Source organism: Perca flavescens, chromosome 23 (genome assembly GCF_004354835.1).
Source record: "Perca flavescens isolate YP-PL-M2 chromosome 23, PFLA_1.0, whole genome shotgun sequence".
Taxonomy (NCBI): domain Eukaryota; kingdom Metazoa; phylum Chordata; class Actinopteri; order Perciformes; family Percidae; genus Perca; species Perca flavescens.
In genome coordinates, this window is record NC_041353.1 from 6929490 (window position 1) to 6950103 (window position 20614).

The 20614-nt window shown below is 41.6% G+C and overlaps 1 protein-coding gene across 3 annotated transcripts in view; it reads right to left on the minus strand.

Annotated features, from left to right (window-relative positions):
* LOC114550256 (uncharacterized) overlaps positions 1-20614 on the minus strand; it is an 89495-nt gene that overhangs the window by 20707 nt on the left and 48174 nt on the right. For all 3 annotated transcript variants that reach the window (XR_003691660.1, XR_003691659.1, XM_028570903.1), the window contains exons 11-12: positions 20123-20228; positions 11682-11915 (exon numbers count right to left, since the gene is read on the minus strand). Coding sequence is in view for 1 of the 3 variants with exons in the window: in XM_028570903.1 (XP_028426704.1) it covers positions 11682-11915; positions 20123-20228 (340 nt within the window). In the remaining 2 variants the exon portion in view is untranslated. The remainder of the gene's footprint in view (positions 1-11681; positions 11916-20122; positions 20229-20614) is intronic.

A 20614-nucleotide genomic window follows, 5' to 3' on the forward strand; every position in this document is an offset into this window, starting at 1 on the left:
CACAAACAAAGTCATTCTATCACGGAATGGATATTTCAAAAGGAGAAAATACTGGCATTAGCATTGTTGTCAACAAATATAGTATGTTTCCTTAATATCTGATGACATATTGATTTAATATAGTAAATATATTACATATTGCACCTTTAAAATAATACCCAGCACCACACACACACACACACACACACACACACACACACACACACACACACACACACACACACACACACACACACACACACACACACACACACACACACACACACACACACACACACACACACACACACACACACACACACACACAGGGGTCTATTGTGTTTTTAACGAGTTCACTTGTTTGTTGCTCTCTCTCCCGCTTAATCCCAGACTTTTGTTTCTGCTCATCATCACACTATATAGTGTGTCCCATAATTCCTTTAACAAAGGTCACATTCAGCAGTGGAGAGGAGGTGACCCTCTTTTAATAGGAGAATGTCAGAGTGCAACATGCCCCACATATACAGCCCTAAAATATGTGATTAAGAGCATGAATTTAGAGCAAATAGCATTCACACACAGAGATAAACAGAGTCTAAACCGATCTGTAACTGCAGAAAGTCCATGAGAAATGGGTTTATGGGATATTTTGGGTTTAAGTCCTTGAACATGTGATGATGCTGTAAATCCACTGTCTCAACACCATGAGACAAAAGCATAAAATATGAAGTGTGGTGCTATAAGATAAGGAGGTGAGAGGTCTTGAGCGCCAAAGCAGACCTGTAAACCAGGCCAAGTGTATCATTTCACAATAGTATAGAATGAGGTATTGTTGGGCGTTTTGAACAGGCTTCACATCAAAAGGTAAAGATCAAAATCTTATCTGATAAAAGTATTACAGGAAAAGCAGTGTAGACCAGCAAGAGGTGCAGTCCAAGTGACTGAGCAGGTTCTCAGACTGATGAAGCAATCAGATGACCCACATGTGCACACAGATTAGAATAAATGTGCTTTGTAGCCTTTAAAAGTATGCACATCTGTAATGCTCTCTAACCATCAACTCATCAAGCAGTTACGTTTATTTTCTGTCTATCCTTGCGTGGGTTTGATGCTGTGATATTGTAGAAATGTATGTCATACAGATTTAAATGGGCCTGTAAAGATTAAAGGATTAAGATTAAAGGATAAGTAAACTGAGTATGTCAAAATGTTTTGGCCAAAGTGTAATGTGGCTTAGATATCGGTTTTCACTTGACATTAAACATATGATATGTAATTTTCTGTTGCTAGGGGTCTCTCAATCAAAACAAGGACAAAAGGCGGAGTTTGGTGATATTGAAACATTTTGTGGGATCATCGGAGTTGTCTTGAGCATCATTGCTGTCATTGCAGTCAGCTTCTCCTGGTTAGGATTCTTTCAGTGTTCATTGTTCAGAAGGTTTTTACCAGGAGCCGAATTATCGGCAGAGGTCTCCTCTCCAAAACAAATGGACCCTGTGATTTAAACCAGTAAAAACACTGAAAAAAAATCTGTTTCTCCGACAGTGCTTGGCTTGACGACTGAGCTGGAGCTAAAACTTGCTCTAAAAAGTGTATCTTAAGTGTGGCTTAAAAATGATAAAAAGTACATTAATGGCAGCTTCTGGCAGCGCAAAGAGGATATGACGGCATTGACAGGCGACCAAATCTAATGGACTGTTAAGCTGACTAAACCATTGCTCGTTTGAAATTTTTTGGAAACGTTTGGGATAATGTAAAACTCAACAAAATGTATAAAATAGGTTTAGACGTTTTTTAAACATTTTAGTGTGGAAAAGTTACATAATGTACCTTGAAGAGAGACTTACAGACAAGGACTGTTCAAGCAATTACAATAACCCAATTTTTACATTTTGCAGACAAGTAGCCTCTTGTGGTCGTGCAAACAACAGACTGTCCTCTTTCAGAAGCAAAGACGGAAGTAGTTTGACGTTGTTATGCTGCCGCAAAACCAGAGACCACACTTACCATGACCATGACCTCTCCCTGATCTTAACAAAGTAGTTTTAGTTGCCTAAACTTAAAGGGGCTGTACTCGATATTCAGAAAAACGTTGTCTGGGATTGCCTCCACACGGCTCTCACAGACCACAAGGCACTCACATGCACGAACACGCAAGTGCGACCGGACCAGCTATCAAAACAAAGAACAAAGAAGCTTATAACACACAGAGGGAGTGTGATAGTGGGATATTTTCTGAACATTGAGTACAGCCCCTTTAAGTGGCAGATGACAAAACGTACCTTTTATAATAACAGGGTTCTTGCACCATTTTTGAAGTCAAATTGAATGCTTTTTAAGACCTTTTTAAGACCACCACAAATATAGTTTAAGACTAAAAATATCTGATAGGAAAGAGAATTTAGTGAGTCATAATACGATTGTTAATTAACTTAATAACTTAACAATGTCCTTATAATCTTTGTGCATCCTCAAAAACAAAAATTATACAAGTCGATTCGAAAAGGCAATCTGATTTGTCAACTAGACATGTAGAACGTGCTCAAATCAGCATGACAGCCAATACATCCATGATGACAGCACACCAGGCTCATCACTTAAAATATTACTCCGCCATTTCCATGTCAACATCACAGAATTGAATCAAAAACAATATGTGAGAGCTAAATTCGTCAATGGAAAAAAAAAATCTTAGTTACACCACAATGGGTTAGCAAAGCAGTTTTGTGTAAATATGTGCGCTATTTATTCGGTTTGGGAAATCCCACGATCTCTACAAAGCTAACTTTTATTTTGTTGGTAACATTAAAACGTTGTATAATCGTGTCTGCTTACCGTGTGAAGAACACAAAACCGCTCTGCCCTTTGAGTTTCTGGAGGCGACACAAAACCGCTCAAAGCTGCCATTTGAGAAGCAGCGAGGGAGTCTGAAATTTTAGCATAATAGCCCCACTAGCCACCGCTGTGTAACGCTTGTTTTAGCAAGCTAATTTGTTATTTAAGTGGTTTCACTCCCATGGTCCCGAACGTTACATCTTATGGCATAAATTGCACCTTGTTGTTTCCTGCCGAATTCAACCACCCCCGAAACATATTCTCGTCAAACCATTTTTCATTAAACTTGCACCATCCCATCCTGAACGTAGCACACACTGCTATATAAAATAAGGTAAAACATGCATCACCGTCACTAGCTAGCTAACTCCTGAAAATGCCGCAAGGCCTTATCTTTAATAGACTACAAATGGCTACGAAGGCTAGGTAACCAAAGGGCCCTATTTTAACGATCTGAAACGCAAGTATGAAACGCAGAACGCAAGTAGCTTTGTGGGCGGATCTCAGGCGCTGTTGCTATTATAATGGCGAGATAAATGAGTCTTGCGCCCAACGCAAATCTAAAATGGGTTGGTCTAAAGTAGCTAGGTGTGGTTTGGGCGTAACATGAAAATAACCAATCAGAGCGTCATCTCACATTCCCTTTAAGAGCAGACATGCTTGTTCCATGGCGGATTGCTATTATGATGGCGGATTTGCCTGGCGCTCGCCAGTGGGAGCTGTCTGGGATGCGGCAAAGTAATAAATGCCTGTCTTGGCCGGGTGTCGATGTTGCTGTGACCTCTCGGGCGCATCTCCTCAAGTCTGGAGAGGATTGCTGCAGCCATGGAGCGTGGGCCTCCAAACTCACCACCTGCTCCTGTTGTGCCCCTTCCTCCTCTCCCCCACTCCATCTCCGTCCACCCGCTCCACCAGGAGCACATTACGCATTTCCACTCCCGGACCCTCAAGTGTCCATTCCGTTCCGTAGTTCAACATCACGTCTCCTTAAGTCCTCTAATATTTCCTCATTTATGTCATCAACACATCCATGATTCATGGAAATGTTGTGTAAAACACAACAAGCCACAAAGAATGCTGCGACTTTTTGAGGACTGTACTGTAAAGTGCCTCCTGATCTATTCAAACACCTGAAGCGCATTTTCAGTAATATTTTCCTTAATTATGTATTATGTATGGTTTGCAAAAATGAGAATTGCTGCATCCATTTAGATGAGAGAAGCAAAGTGTACGCACGTTGTGTACACGCTACATTATAGCCAAGCATGCGCCCCTAAAATAGCATAATACACCACTGACTTTAGACTAGCGCCACTGACTTTAGACCAGGTTTTTCCTGGTCTGTGGTGGAATTGTTTTCTGAAACTGCAAAATAGCACCAGGGAACGTTTGCACCTGAACACGCCTCCTCTTTTCGCTGAACCGCCCCCGGGAGCGCAAATACATTCCCTAATTTACCGCCGTGCGTCTATGGAGGGAATAGTCCGCTGTGCGTCGGGTGCAAAATAGGAATGATACATGCGTCTGTGTACAAAGGCAATTGCGCTGGGTGCAAGATAGGGCCTTAAGACTTTTTAAGGATCTGTGGGAACCCTGTATAAAGACCTACAGTTTTACCAATATTGAGGACTGATACATACATATTCAGAGTGCGTTACTGGTTTGTATAAAATAGTCTTTTCAGAGCAGAATTTGGCAGATTTTGCTGTTGTCTCTTAAGTGGGTACTACAATGTAAAAGAGGGTGACAGTATTTGGCAGCATTTTCCTGCAGACGCTGTTGTTGAATGCACGACTCCTCCCCCTCACTTTCTCCAAAAAGACTGAGGAGTGTTTGTGTGTGTTTGTGCTGAAGGGGGGTTAGAGCTCTGATAGGAAAACAAACAAAGACACACGTAGCAGCCACACTCCTGTCTCTGGCTGCACGCCATCGGCCTCACCACAAACCACAACTTACTGCACAAGCACCCACACATACACACCTACACCCAATCAGCTCCTACCACTATATGCCACAGAGAGTCCAAATCATCTGTTGTATTGCAATACCAGATCTCTAGAGATAACCTCACAAAGCCAAATCATCTGCTATTATTGCCCTGCCACTCCTTGACATTGTGCCATTAATAAGGCCATTGTGGAGGCCACTCTCTGTTTGGACAACGTATAATAGACTCTTTGACAGATTTACTTTGCTCTCTCTCCCTATACCCCGTCCTTTTTTCTCTCTCTTGTGAATACAGCAGGCATATTCCACACTGCCGCTCATCAATAGGCGAGCTGTTTGTTTACCCATTCGTTCCGAGTTGATGGTAAATACATAGAGGTATTCCAGACCAAAGGCTGAGCAAACAGGGGTTACATAAAGGCACTGTACTGCACTGAACATGCACTGAAGAAATCCCCACACACACACACACACACACACACACACACACACACACACACACACACACACACACACACACACACACACACACACACACACACACACACACACACACACACACACACACACACACACACACACACACACACACACACACACACACACACTAATGCCCATAACCTCCCTTCAGCTCTTTTTTTTAAGCGACTGGTCTTTCCTGTTCATTCGGTCGACCGTATTTTTCTTTTATTGCTCATTCACTGTTTGAAAGTAAAGCAGGCCTGATCTCCGCCCACAGGTAGATGACTGTAATATAGGCTAGTGGAGAGGGTGGGTGGGGTCAAAGCAAGGCTGGCGTCAAGGCTGCCAGGTGTATATCAACATTGACATTCATTAGAGACCACAGGCCACAGAGTCCCTCACACCGCACTCAGTTGCTGGTTAACAGGCGCAAGATGCTGCTCTGTGGCAACACAAAGGAGACCACAGCTACTTGACATCAATGTCACCCTGCTCTCCACGCACATACAGTCTGTTCAGCCTGTTGTTCACCACAGTCACATATTATGACGCAAAACTGGCCTTCAAAGTCCAGAAAATAGTAATTTATTTATTAATTTAGTAATTTCAATATGTGTTTCTTTATTATAATTCAACCTGTCCCTATTGTTCAGTAAGGTATTGTTTTTCACATTAAAAAGCAACCACCAACAAAAATGAATATCTCAACAATTATTACAACATTATCTCGATATTTCTATGTTAAACCTGCAATAACTGAATTTCTGGCCTCTTGGGGGCAGCAGAAACAACCTGTGAATACAACACCTTCATGCAGCATCATCACCTTTTAAGATGATATGTTGAACTTGTTAGCAAACAGTTGCTTATTTACACATTCAGCAGTTACGGAGAAACATCATTCATTAAAAGTCATATCTCTGGCCACCTAATAAATGCAAGTCTAATATTTCCTCTCTTTTAGCTCTGTTTTTGTTCTCTACCAACTCCTGAGGGAAATATCTGGCTCTGCTGCTGAATGCTCCACTATTTTCACCAGTTCAAAGATAACATCTCGTTTCAAATGTTTTTATTGAAAGCATTTGTGCATAAGTCTTGATATTTATATGCAATATGGAACTGCTCCAATTCTTTCAAATATTTTACAAGCAAAGTACAGATTAAAATAGGGAAAAGAAGAGAAAGAGAAATGGGAAAAAGAAAAAGATATATACAGTGGGGGAAATAAGTATTTGACCCCTTGCTGATTTTGCAGGTTTGCCCACTTACAAAGAATGCAAAAATCTACAATTTTAATCATATGTACATTCTAACAGTGAAAGACAGAATCCCAAAGAAAATTCCAGAAAATCACATCATATGAATTTATTAAAATTGATAACCATCTGATGAGGAAAAACAAGTATTTGACCCCCTGGACAAACAGCAAGTATTCTGGCTCCTACAAGCCAGTTAGTCTTTCTTTAAGACACAGCCCCAATCCGAACCAATTATCTACATCAAATACACCTGCCTCACCTCGTTACCTGTATAAAAGACACCTGTCAACACCCAAACAACCAGCATCCAACATCACCAACATGGGCAAGACCAAAGAGCTTTCTACGGACATCAGGGACAAGATTGTTGATCTGCACAAGGCTGGGATGGGCTACAAGAGAATCGGAAAGCAACTTGGAGAGAAAAGATCAACTGTCGGTGCAGTTATCAGGAAATGGAAGAAGCACCACACCACCGCCAACCTCCCTCGGTCTGGGCCTCCACACAAGATCTTGCCTCGTGGGGTGTCCCTGATCATGTGAACGGTGAGGAATCATCCCAAAACCACAAGGGGGGAACTGATGAATCAACTGAAGGCAGCTGGGACCACAGTTACAAAAGAAACGGTTGGTAACACACTACACCGTCATGGATTGAAATCCTGCAGCGCACGCAAGGTCCCCCTGCTCAAGAAGAAACATGTACAGGCCCGCATGAAGTTCGCCATTCACCACCTGGACGACTCAGAAGAGGCCTGGAAGAAGGTGATGTGGTCAGATGAGACCAAAATAGAACTTTTTGGCCTCAACTCAACTTGTCGTGTTTGGAGGGCAAAGAACACCGAGTACAACCCAAAGAACACCATCCCCACTGTCAAGCCTGGGGTGGCAACATCATGCTTTGGGGGTGCTTTTCAGCCAAGGGGACGGGACAACTCCATCGTATTGAGGGGAGGATGGACGGGGCCATGTATCGTGGAATTCTGGACCGACATCTCCTTCCCTCAGTGAGAGAGCTGAAGATGGGTCGAGGATGGGTGTTTCAGCACGACAACGACCCTAAGCACACCGCCAAAGCAACAAAAGAGTGGCTGAAGAAGAAGCACATCAAGGTTCTGGAGTGGCCTAGCCAGTCTCCAGACCTGAATCGATTGAAAATCTTTGGAGGGAGCTTAAAATTCGAGTTGCCAGGCGACAACCTCGGAACCTGAATGATTTGGAGGCTGTCTGCAGGGAGGAGTGGGCCAACATCCCTGCCGAAATGTGCACAAACCTTGTCACCAACTATAAAAACCGTTTGACATCTGTGCTGGCCAATAATGGCTTTTCTACGAAATATTAACATGCTGTTTGTCCAGGGGGTCAAATACTTGTTTTTCCTCATCAGATGGTTATCAATTTTAATAAATTCATATGATGTGATTTTCTGGAATTTTCTTTGGGATTCTGTCTTTCACTGTTAGAATGTACATATGATTAAAATTGTAGATTTTTGCATTCTTTGTAAGTGGGCAAACCTGCAAAATCAGCAAGGGGTCAAATACTTATTTCCCCCACTGTATAACTCCCCTCTAACTACCCATTAAGTTGTGTTAAAGTGATGGTTCGGAGTAATTTCACCCTAGGCTGCTTTGCACCTTGACCTCGAGCCAAACAACCTCCCGTAAGCTTTTTTCCCCTTGTTATAACGTTGGTCGAATTAGCGTTATCAGCTGGTTAGCTTAGTGCAGGCGCTAAGGGATCCACGTTTGTATCTCGTAAATTACCCCACTAATAATGCCCGGAATGATACCAAACTTCTACAGTAGTACAAATAGTTTCTGGAATGGAAAAAAGCTTATGGTGGGTTGTTTGGCTCGAGGTTTGTTTGTCCCATCACTTTAAGTTTGTATTGTATTTTTGTTGATCTAGGGACAAAACAAAAGGTGACCTTACATTTTTTTCCAGTTTATCATTCAAGATAAACCAAATAAGTTCTAGGTGCAATGTGTCTGTTAATTCTGAAATCCAAAGTTTCACTGGAGGAACTTCATCTTTTTTTTACAGAATTACGCATACATTTTTTGCTACTATTAGTCCATTTGAGACAAAGTGTTGTCAGTTTATTAGATGCCTCAGAACATCCAAAAATAATCATTCTAAGGTCTGGCTCCAGTAAGGGTTTTAGAATATTGGCGACGATTCTGAACATTTTGGTACAAAGGCTTTCAATTTTGGGGTAAAGTGAAAAAGTGGCATCTTAGATGCGCTATAAACTGTATCAGACAGTGATTGGTATTTATAAAGCAAGTGTGAATATATTGTAAACTTTCGTCCCATGTCATTGGAAATATGTTGACCCAGCTTTTTATCCCAAGCACGCTTTTAAACCTCAGATGAAAGGGCGTTTATGTTCTGAAGAACAGTTCAACGCTAACTACTTGCTGCCGTTTGGCAGTTTGGTTAAGCTCATGTTCACCCCAAATGTGTTTTCAATGTTTTCCTAGAACCAAACTGTATGATAAAAAATTGCATGTCCTTTTATTTCAGATATCTGAATGCTGTGACTGATTTTTAATATTTAGCCATGACAACTGTGAGCCACGATGAGGATTTATTACTATAGATATAGAGGGACCATAAGCAATAATACTGAATTATCACCCAGTCTTTAGGCCACTATACTTGATTTGTGAGAGCCTTTTGTCCAATATCGTCACCAAGCAACCAGCAGCAGAAGAAAGTGCAGATCTCACATAAGCCACTGTTGCTAAAATAAATGAACAAATATGAAACACTGGAGTAGATGAGTTTGTTGAAAGCAGAGAGTACAAAACAGCACCAGCCTCTTCTGGATTTGAATTTCCAACACTGGGAGGGGTGTGTAACATGTAGTATAAGGGCATACACATTTAAGAAGTCTTAAGAGAGATGGACAACTAGATATTTGCCAATGTAATCCATATTCTCTTGTAGCTTTTAACTACAAAAACTTACAAAACTAATAATATGCCACTAGAGAAGTTTAATAAAATATACTGTATTCTGTGTGCAAACTCATTGTTAGCATTATAATTAAATACAATCGATTCAATTTTATTTATAGTATCAAAATCATAATCATAACAAGAGTTATCTCAAGACACTTTACAGATAGAGTAGGTCTAGACCACACTCTATAATATACAAAGACCCAACAATTCCAGTAATTTTAGTGCGACAGTGGCGAGGAAAAACTCCCTTTAAGGGAGAAACCTCAGACAGACCCAGGCTCTTGGTAGGCGGTGTCTGACTGTGCTGGTTGGGGGTGTGATGAACAGTGGCAATAATAGTCACAATAAAGATAAAAAAACAGTGAAATTGTAGTTCATGGCATAACAGGGCGTTGCAGTGCGTTACAGAGTGTAGCAGGGCACAGCAGAGAATAGCAGAGCATAGTAGGGCATAGCAGGGCACTGCAGAGCATAGCAGGCTGTAACAGGGCATAGCAGGGCACGCAGCAGGACCACGGCGACAGCTGCAACCATGATTTAGGTGCCACCCTAATCCAAGCTAATTATAAAGCTACAGTGGGAGCAGGTTTAACATGACTCACCTTGCACTGAGTACATAATTACATCTGCTTTTATTTACATATTCTCTGTTAACTTCAAACACACATTGGCAGCGACTGCTGACTGATGACAGCCTGGAGGGTCACAGAGTTAAATGGATGGATGGTGGCAGAGTACAGCAAGTTATAGGTGGGTGTGGGGGGTTCTCTACTTTGGCAAGTGGTCAGCATTGTACCGAAAAGAGACAATTATGACCAGTTAGGCCGTTTCAGAGCCTAATGAGGGGCCACGGTTAGAAGTGTCTGGACAAGAGGTAGTCAACACACACAACACTTTTGTCTGCACACAAACCACACTTGTGTGTACAGTATGTGCCAGGACACACATGACGAAACAACAGGACCCTGGTATATATTTGGGCGAACAAAATGACAGATTGTACCAGGACACACTTTTTTAAACCCACCACAGCCATAAACACAGGCACAGTCAGCATGCACTAAAGAATACCGCAGACACACACGGAAACATCATTTTAGGAACTTCATCACGTCCTTTAAACACACACACACACACACACACACACACACACACACACACCCCAACTCCTGTAACAAAACAAAAGCTTCCCATTAGTAATAACCTTGCTACAGAATAGTGAGGCCAGCTGCAGGGTTCTTCATTCTGCTTGATTACTGTCTGAACAAACCTGTCCAATCAGTCCCATTCAGGGTGCCAGCACTCACGGGAGAACTCTGACCTGACTGACCTCTGCCAAGGGGCTGGACTCTCAGCCTTGACCTTAGGTGTGGAAGCTTATTGTCGGACACGCCGGCCCCAGCACTCTCACAAAGGCTTGGATGCCAGAAATTAGGCACTTGAGGGAAACTGGAGAACTCCTGGCTAAACTCCTGTTTTCAAAAAAGCCAATTCTAAAAAAAATCAAGTGCAGTAATTAAGGGGAATTTTTTAGAGTTGAGAGGAGTGTTGGTAAATGTGTTGGGTGTTTGTTTCCCCTCCGCATGATCTATTGTGATGGCAGGCAGAGATAGATTCAGCCTTATTGAGATGGAAAACCCTCGATTTTAAACAGTAAAGTATAACACAAAAATCTCCCCAGCTGCTTCATTACAAAGCACCTTGTTTGACTTGTGCAGAGCCTCCAGTGGAGTCTTGATGAGCCAATAGATAGGATCTTTAATTAGATAGGGACTATGTGTGGCATGTACAGTGGAGGTCAAGAAAGAAATGTGGTGTTACTCCACCTGCCAGGACTCAACACTGGAAGTACAGTAGAAAGTCTTAAGTACTGCAACCTCATGTGGAGGCTTTCATATAATTAGCTTGGTTTTATTGGCTAACTGTCATCTGCAACGCAGCAAGATCTGGGTTTAAGAGTGTAAGATAGGCTTAGGTTAATAGGTTTACTAATGGGTTTAGTCTGCCAAAGATCTGTAAATTGTTCATTTGTTGTTGTTAAATCTTGTTGACTGCACGGATAAGGGCAGAGGTGAGAATTTAAACCATTCAAACTACAGCTCTACAATGAGCCAATCGATAACATTAGTAAACGTGTAAAATGGAAAATGACAGCAAAATAGGGTCTGGTTTGAAAATGGCCAGTTTTTTTTAAAGGCATAAAATAATAATATTATAATAAACTCACAGTCCTCAAAGTTGGAGTGCCCTTTGTTGCTTTTTGGCTGACGAGGTGTGGCATCCTGCAGTTTGGAAAGTATGTTCAGCACCTTTGTTTTCCTCTCCTCCATCCTTCTCTCCTTCTCTTCAAGTTTTTGGTCGAGACTCCCGGGCCTCCTCCCTCCAGCTGAGGACTCGACTTCTTTCCATTCCGGATAAATGGCCTCCTCCTCTGTGGGGGCTCCTTTATCTGTGTTGGAACCTGGAGCAGAGAGATATAATACAAAATAGATTTTTTTCCACTTTTTCACTTAATACAGGGGTTAACTTTTTTGGTTTGGTAAATACAGTATAAACACTGTAATCACCACAGTCCTGAACAAGAAAAAACACATGGTCGTCTACGTGGAAGGAGCTATTTTGTAAAAAAGGCACTAAAACCCATTTCAGGTCCTTTAATGAACACTAATTCTCATCACATTGTTCTCCTAAATGCCACAGTCACACCTCCCTTTAAGAGTCTCACTAAGGAACGGACACTCTCCCCGAAACTTACACAGCCGTCCATTTTGTCACTGACCAGCCAATTAAGAGTCCCATTATCTCGGAATATAAAGTGCACAGAATACACTTGTCGTAGCAGCGCAGAGACAAAGAGCACCATCAATGCAGACTTGGGTATAACGAGGGCTCAGATTGTCTTTGGCTATACTTACCATTAAAGTTTCGGAATCTTTTCTTCATGCTACTTTTTGCAAACGTGAGTGTTACTTGTGTTAGTGAATGAGCAATAATTAAAATGTGATACATTTGGAGATGGTTCCATTCATTAGGAGGAGAGAGCTTGACCAGTCGAGTAGCTGACAGGCAGCAGATTCATCAAGGCTTCCAAACATGGTGGCGCGGATTCATTCGTCCCGTCAGTGAGCGTACAGAGGTCAGCAGCCCAGATTGATGGCGCCATGTCTCATTTGACAGGCCGTCTTCCACCACACTGCACACAATCACATGCTCCCATCAGCCTCCATGTCCTCCTGAAGCCTCAATGTCACCACAACAGACGACAGGATGAGAAATCTATTCATCTTTAGAGCGCAGAATTAATAATTTCTTGTATTTTTTTCTCATATGCAACATAAAGCAAATGTCTGGGTTGTCTACAGTGACTTGACGATGAATGTGATGTGAAGATAATAGTTTTCAAAAACCTTTTCTTCAAATGCATCATAAATAACATTAAAAGGAAACCTGCAATTTTTTTTTTTTTTTTTTCCTTTTCCTTTAATGATGATCGGTTATTTAATTTAACAACTAATCAAAGAATTGTTCTATACAATATACAAGTATAAAATCATCACAGACCAATGGACCGTGGCCCTGGGAGTTTAATGCACAGCAACTTAAGAAAACATGTAAATCATGAGGAAGGTCGAACAGACTGAAACTATTCCATCAGTAAGCGTGACAGTGTGCAGGAGTTTTCTTATTTTTATTCAAGATATATGCAACTATAGCATGTTTAGCAGTTTTTGGTGTACTCGGAAAACATTTTGTAACTTTTTGCGCAACTTGTAGCATTGATGTATTTGTTCGGGTTTCCTATATTAGTAAAGATGTCTTCATACAAAGGTGAAATCTACAAATTGCTTGTTTTGTCTGATCAAAAGAATATCAATAGATTCAATATGCAGGGATTTTAGACAGAACAAATCCTTACATTTCGGAGGTTGTTAAATAAAATGTTTGTTTTTTCCTTTATAAAATTACCCTATTGATTAATTATTAAGTGTAACATTTCTTGATACAATAGGTTAAGTCACTAAATATTTCAGCATTGGTTAAAATCCATAAGTCCTGTTATGTACAATCTTTAAAGCAGGGTGAAATCTTATCTAAAATTATTCAGGATTTGGTTTCATCCTTTTAAAACCCTCCTATCCTAACCTCCAACATGGCCTAATCCATGAATGCACAGCAGTCATTACTGGTCAGTTCAAGCTGGAAACAAGAGCCCATCTAAAACACACAGAGCAGGTTACCATACCAACCACAGCATCTGAACATAGCAGATAGCTGGATTTGGCTGTGAGTGGTCGAGTCAAATCCCCTAGCTGATCTCGAAAAGGCCACTGAAGACAATAAACACACACACACACACACACACACACACACACACACACACACACACACACACACGCACGCCGCCCACCCTCCATTCGACTCTCTCCAGCACACACACTGCCTGGCCTTTACCATCCAGCGCACCAGGCAGAGGCAAGAAGGTTGGACTTGTATCTCTTTCTTTGCATGTTTGAAAAAGGGATGAGCATCAGCAAGACAATCAGTGTGCCAAGGCTATTCACTGATGCCACCCAGAGCCTTCACTCCTCTATCTGCTGAAATAATGGCAGAATAGAAGCAGGGTGGAGTAAAAAAGAAATGGCAATTTATTATTCATGGGGAGGGGATTTTCCTTTCAGGGCTCCTTTATCGAAGCCTTTCCCAACACGTCACCCTCTCTATCAGCCCTGACAAGTGCCAATCAAAGGGCTTGAGACCATGTTTTTAGGGAAACGCTGGAGGATTTCGAAGACAATAGCCAATGAGTCCACAGTGGCGGTGGCTTAGAGACAATGGTGACATGGCTACACTGTCAGTGTGTGGTCCTCTGGGGGGAAACGATCCTTGCTTAGTACACGACTAATCTCTGCTTGCGCCATCTCTGTCTTTCTGGAGGCTAATCTGTCCCGTAGCTTCCTCAGCTTTCTGGAACAATCCTCCAAGGTCAGTTCAGATTAGTGCTCTTTGTGGCCCCGCACATCGCTACATTCATTTGGATGCTAACATCTTTAGTAGCAGCTGAATGTTAAACACTGGAGTGAACGCAGAGTGACCGGGGCAGCGGGGAAACAGTCATGAAACAATTATGAGGGGAGGGATTATTCTACCTATGAATTCCTGATGAGCAGAAATGGACAAAGGTCTTAACATGAGCCTCACTGGGGAGCAGGAGCATCTTATCCCAGCTGATTTCTGTCTTCACTTTAATCTCAGAATTGCTTAACCATTGTTGATTGATCCAAAGACAGGTGGGCAATTCATGGCTACTGAATGGGAATCAGAAAAATTGTTTACTATTACATTTAAAAAGATTATTAATTATTATTAGTTGAAGGGTCATTATTCTATACACTCATTACACTATTCACACTTTAAATTGCATAATGTCTTATCAAGCTGCGAAAAATATACTTGGCTTTATAGCAACTTTTTCCACTATGCTCACCAACTAGTCGTTACCTTTGTCTGTTGTCTGGTGCTGGACAGGTATGTCATATCTGAAGATAAAAACAGCTGTCTGCTGCTAGAAGCAAGGTTGTTAAGCGAGACTGAGTTAAAAGTTCAACTGCTGGCCATAAAACCAAAACTGTAAGCAGAAAGACACTAAAAAGAGGGCTGTGGGGAACTTATAAGCACTATGAGCAACCCCTTACACATTACTGTACATAATACATAATCTTCTGATCCATTGGTGATATAAACATTTTGATTAAAGCAGCTTTACATTTTCTATCATTTATGTAAAAAAAAGAAAAATGTTTGGCATTTTTGCTTGATAAATAACTTAAATGATTCATTGAATTCATAAACAATTCAACACAAATACTATATTTTTTCAACCTTACTTCCCTAAAGTGTTAATCAACTAATCCAGATGCAAATGGTGTCTCAAGCCCATTTTCTCAACTGTCTCATATACATTGAGTCATAATAGGGTCATTCCCTCCATTACTCGGACTCCAGGGTAACCAGATCTCACCTATCCACACAAAGACATGCCACACACTGGGCATCTTTTAGAGACTGCGTGACCTGAGGCGTGACCCCTCCACGCCCTGCTGATGACCCCCCTCCCTTTCCTTCTCCTCCAGAGTGTGACCATGCCTTTGGCCTCCAAAAGGTCAAAGCACACAAGCCATCACTAAGATCCTCTGGGTGACATCTTTTTTCACGAATTGAGTTTGCCTAATTGTAATAGGGTAGTTAAACAGGGAAAGCCTTGTCGTAAAATGTGTAAGGAGTTAAAGAAAAGCTGCATTTTAAAGCCGAAGGGAATTCCAGACACTGTGTACTATGACAATGAATGTACATTGTATACATTTAACAAGCTGATAAATCATGTATTTTTAAATCTTAAAACTTATTCCTGGTGACACAAGAAATCAAGTAACATATTGCACAGTGGAGTCAACAATTGTCTATATAAAAGTCAGTATGTTCCAAGGCCCTAGACCAACTAAAGGCTGATTTATACTTCTGTGTAAAATCTACGACGTTGCTACGCACATAGGTACGTGAAGACACAAACCTACGCCGGACCCTACGCCGTAGCCTGAAGTGCACCTCTCAAAAAATTTAACTACCATATTTTTCGGACTATAAGTCGCTCCGGAGTATAAGTCGCATCAGTCAAAAAATGCGTCATGAAGAGAAAAAAAACATATATAAGTCGCACCGGACTATAAGTCGCATTTATTTAGATTATAAATACAAGTGTTATTCAACTACACAATAGCACACAGAACAATACGCTGAATACGGTAGGTGTCCGGTATGTTAACGTAACACATTAACAGTTATTGAACTATACAATAGCACACAGAACAACTAGCTACCAGGGCGTGGAGCATGGAGGTATTAAAAGGCGTGGAGACGTAACTGCACCCTGAACGAGCCCCTCCAGACTCGTTCCTCCAGCTCTGGCCGTCTTGCTTTCAGCCCGCGATTAGCCGATTAGCTTTCTTTGTTTTCTTCATTGCAGTAAGAGTCACCTTTTCGCCAGTCTCCCTCATAAGTTTCTCCCTCATTTCAAACTCTCTTTCTGCTGCTCTATTACCGTTTTCGGCTGCATATTTTACTACCTGCAGTTTGTTATCTCTTTTCTTTCTCAGTTGTCTTTAGGAGGAGCGTTCTAGTTGTCACAAGCCCAGAGCGCCCTCTCGCGGCTGTAGACGGCAATGTTTTCAGTATAAATTAACATGTAAAAACATGTTAAATTATATATATTTTGATATATAAGTCGCACCTGACTATAAGTCGCAGGATCAGCCAAAGTAGGAAAAAAAGTGCGACTTATAGTCCGGAAAATACGGTACACATCGTAGCAACGCACGTCGCTCGGCTGTGGCTTGGGAGCCTTTCATTTCCCCCAACTCATTACCTGGTTCTCCTTCTCCATAAACAACATGAAATCAATGAGAGAGTTACCTTTTCCTGCTTAAGATTTCACACTGTGGTCAGAAAGCAGAGGGGAGACACTATGTTTCGCTCACTATGACTCATTCATTATTGAGTTTGCCTTTTCACTAAAAGAGTACTTTTGCACCTCCATTAAGATTAGGGACTTGGTATCATGGAGCAGGTGGGCAGAGATATCCTGATTCTTAGTCCCTACTATGGCTTACACAAGGATGGATCCAGCAATTCCCATAATGCAACTCAAAAGCATGTCCTTTGCCTGGTAAAAGTATTTTAAACTTCACACCCCCGGTTTAAAACTGAGGCAGTTTAAAAACTATTAGTTTCCAAGTCAAAGCAGAGATAACCCTAATGACATGATTAGGGGTTATTTTCTCAGACTTTATAAAGCTATTCCAGATCCTCAAGGGAAAAAAACGTTGTAGGAGCTCACCTTTCAGCAGACCTGGAAACTAATTTCCTGTGATGCAATGTTTCAATCACTCCTTATGCTTATCAGCAGGAAGATGCTTAATGGGGGCTGCGCTTGCTCAGGAGGTAGAGCTGTCGGAAGGTCAATGGTTTCCTGCAGTCTACATGTTGAAGTGTCCTTGGGCAATATACTGAACCCCAAATTGTGAATGTGTGTGAATGTTTATCTGATGAGCAGTTGGCACCTTGTATGGTAGCCTCGGCCACCAGTGTATGAATGTGTGTGAATGGTGCCTGTAATGTGTAAAGTGGTAGAAAAGCTCTATATAAATGCAGTCCATTTACCATTCCATTAAGTTGTTTACATAATTGTACTTAAATGCAACGTCTTAAATGCTATGTTTGAGTTCAAAGGTTTGACCTCTAATCTCTAATGGGTTCTGTGTGCGAAGTATCTTCCAAACAGGTAAAGGTGTTCATAGCTGTGGTGAGAAAAGCCTGCTGTCGTAGAGAGGGGCGAGACGTGATAAACCATACAAATGTAGATAACTGTACACACACCTTCGGAGAGTCTCTCTTTAAAGGAAATAAAGTGGTGCACTCGGTCGTACACATGAAAACTGTCGGAAGGTTCTGTGTGAACAAAGAAAAAAAGAGAGCTTGAGGGGAAGTTTCAAATCCTGCCTACTTTCTTACATCTACACACACCTGGTCAATTGCTGCATAAAGTGGGCATGCATGTTGGATTGTCAGTTTTTAAAATCTACAAAAATTGACAGATGCAGCACCCCAATGACACCTTAAATCAGGATAATCCCAAAACGATTATTATTCCTGCAAGTTTTGTGAAAACTGATGTCAAAATGTTTCGATAAATGGATTGTCACAACACAGCCTGATCTATAGTTCCACCCTCCTCTTCTCCTGAATGTATTTCAACAAAAACACCACAAACAATGAGAGGTAGATTTACTAACACTAGCGCAGTTTACGCTGTGTCTGTTTATGCAAGTTCGGTAATAGCTATGCTATTCATCCTCATTTTGCGTAGTATTTATCAAACCTGACACCCATCAGGCAATCAGCGCATACTCCGCCCTCTAGAATAATTAGTGCGCCTCTAAAAGAGCAAAGAATGGGCCCGCATGTATCTATCATGGATCTTCCTATGGGAAAAAGAAAGTGCAAGATTAATTTAGTGACGATGAAATTGACCTATTAGTGCATGAAGTAACAACAAACCTGAACACATTACAGGGCAGAAATTCCACACCCTCGGAAAAAAAATTAGATTTGGATTGCCATAACAAAATCAACTCTTTATCATCTACACGGAGAGAATTGGAGGACGGAAAAAAAACGGTGGCAAGGCATAAAGCGCAGAGAAAGTAGCATACAACCGGGCATAATCGAGGAGAACCGGTTCAGGTCCACCAGAAATAGACACATTATCTACTATTGAAGAGGTGGTGCAGCAAACACTCGTTGCTGAACAGGTGGAACGGCATAGATACTGCTGAGATCTCTGTAGAGAATGAAGGTATGTGTGGTCTGTTATGATACTGTTGTGTTGGCTTTATGTATGTATACATATGTTTATATCATGTATATGTCAACCCAACCGTTGGGGTTAAGTCAAAAATGGAACAGACATGGAGGCGTTTTTTTAATTTAGTTTTTAGTCTGCTGCCATTGAATAAGGTAAATGTTTACATACAGGAAAACGTGCTTCCTGGTTTAGACCTGTTTTTAAGAGGCAGAGAATTTCCCCCGCAGAACAGAGGCACACTCTTACTGGCAGTCTTTGTAAATACCGCAGAATATATAATTAGGTACATTTTATGTGTATCCTCTCACCTTTTTGGGTGGAACTCCCACTTTCCCCATGACCCTCCCACAAATGCATATTGAAAGCGCAACTTGTCTCTCCTCTCTCATGTGGCAGGCAATCTGCAATTTTACCCAAGTGCGCCCTGTTTGTAAATAGCCCGCATCGGTTAAGTCAGTCTTTGCAAACAATTAACGCCTGGAAACAGGCACAAACACCTTGATAAATCTAGCCCTGAGTGACAAAATAATTAATCTTAGCAGCCTTGGCATTTGACATCATACATGTTGGAATAGAAAGACATATGGCTGTGCCTTTGGTCTAAACGGTTAGCTGCAGCTTGGACCTCAGACATATCAATCTCTGATATGATGGATGCATTTGTTACATCCTCTAGGAATACAGCATACCATGGACCATTAGTGCATGGAACAATGACTGATACTGGTACGAGTGAGTCACCGGCGAGAATAAAACAGATGAAGATGGGAGGAAAAAGAGCCAGCTATAAGTTCAAGGGCGGCTCTGCAGTTCCATGTGATGACAATACCTCGGCAGACCTTTTCCTGTCTTTGGCTGCCAGCTTTCCAGTGTTTGTGGTCCGTAGCGTAAGCGCTGCCTCAGAACCATCCCTCATGAATGTACACAAGCCGGCCACACAGGTGAAGGTGATACTGCGAGCCAGCTGGCCCTAGTAAGGATTAGCGGGCTTAAGTGTACCGGAGGCAAGGGAACGCCAAACAGTGCTGACAGTGAGGAGACAATGGCTCATCATAAAGCAGAGCTGACAGGGACTGAGTGGGCTTTTACCAGATCAGACACTAATGGTGAAGGCTCTTGTATTGATTAACTATTGTTGTTATAGGCTCTTAAAAGGGAGCACAGTTTAAACAGAGATTTGATATGTCATAGCAGCACACACAGATCGGGAGAAATAATTATTTTCTGGGTAGATTTAAGGGATACAGTACCGTGATTGGACTCACAGGGAGAATTGGTGGATCTGAACATGTTGCATGATGGACTCAGGTCTATGATCCATGAAGATGGTGACCCAGAACCTCCTTCAGACTGATCCTGCAAGGAAACAGAAGACATGATAACCAAACTTGGCCTGTTATTAGTTGCAAAGCCAATACATTTTTATATTTACTTCCTCTCAGGAATTTGGACAGGTATCAATCTTCTAATTTGCAAGAAAGAATAAGCATAACATGTCTAACTATTCCTTTTAAACATTGGGGGGTATCACTAAAAGAAAATAAAAAATATTCCTAACTCTAACCCTCTTCCCAACATCAAACATACCACTGCTATATCAGTTTATCTTCCTCTGAAATAATCCAGTGTCTGGATACTTGGTTTAGTGAGGTGCATTATGCTAATGTTCGTATGAATCGTGCTCTGAGCACTCCAGCTCATCATTGTGGTTCGGCATAATTGCAGGGGGCTTATGAGTCTCA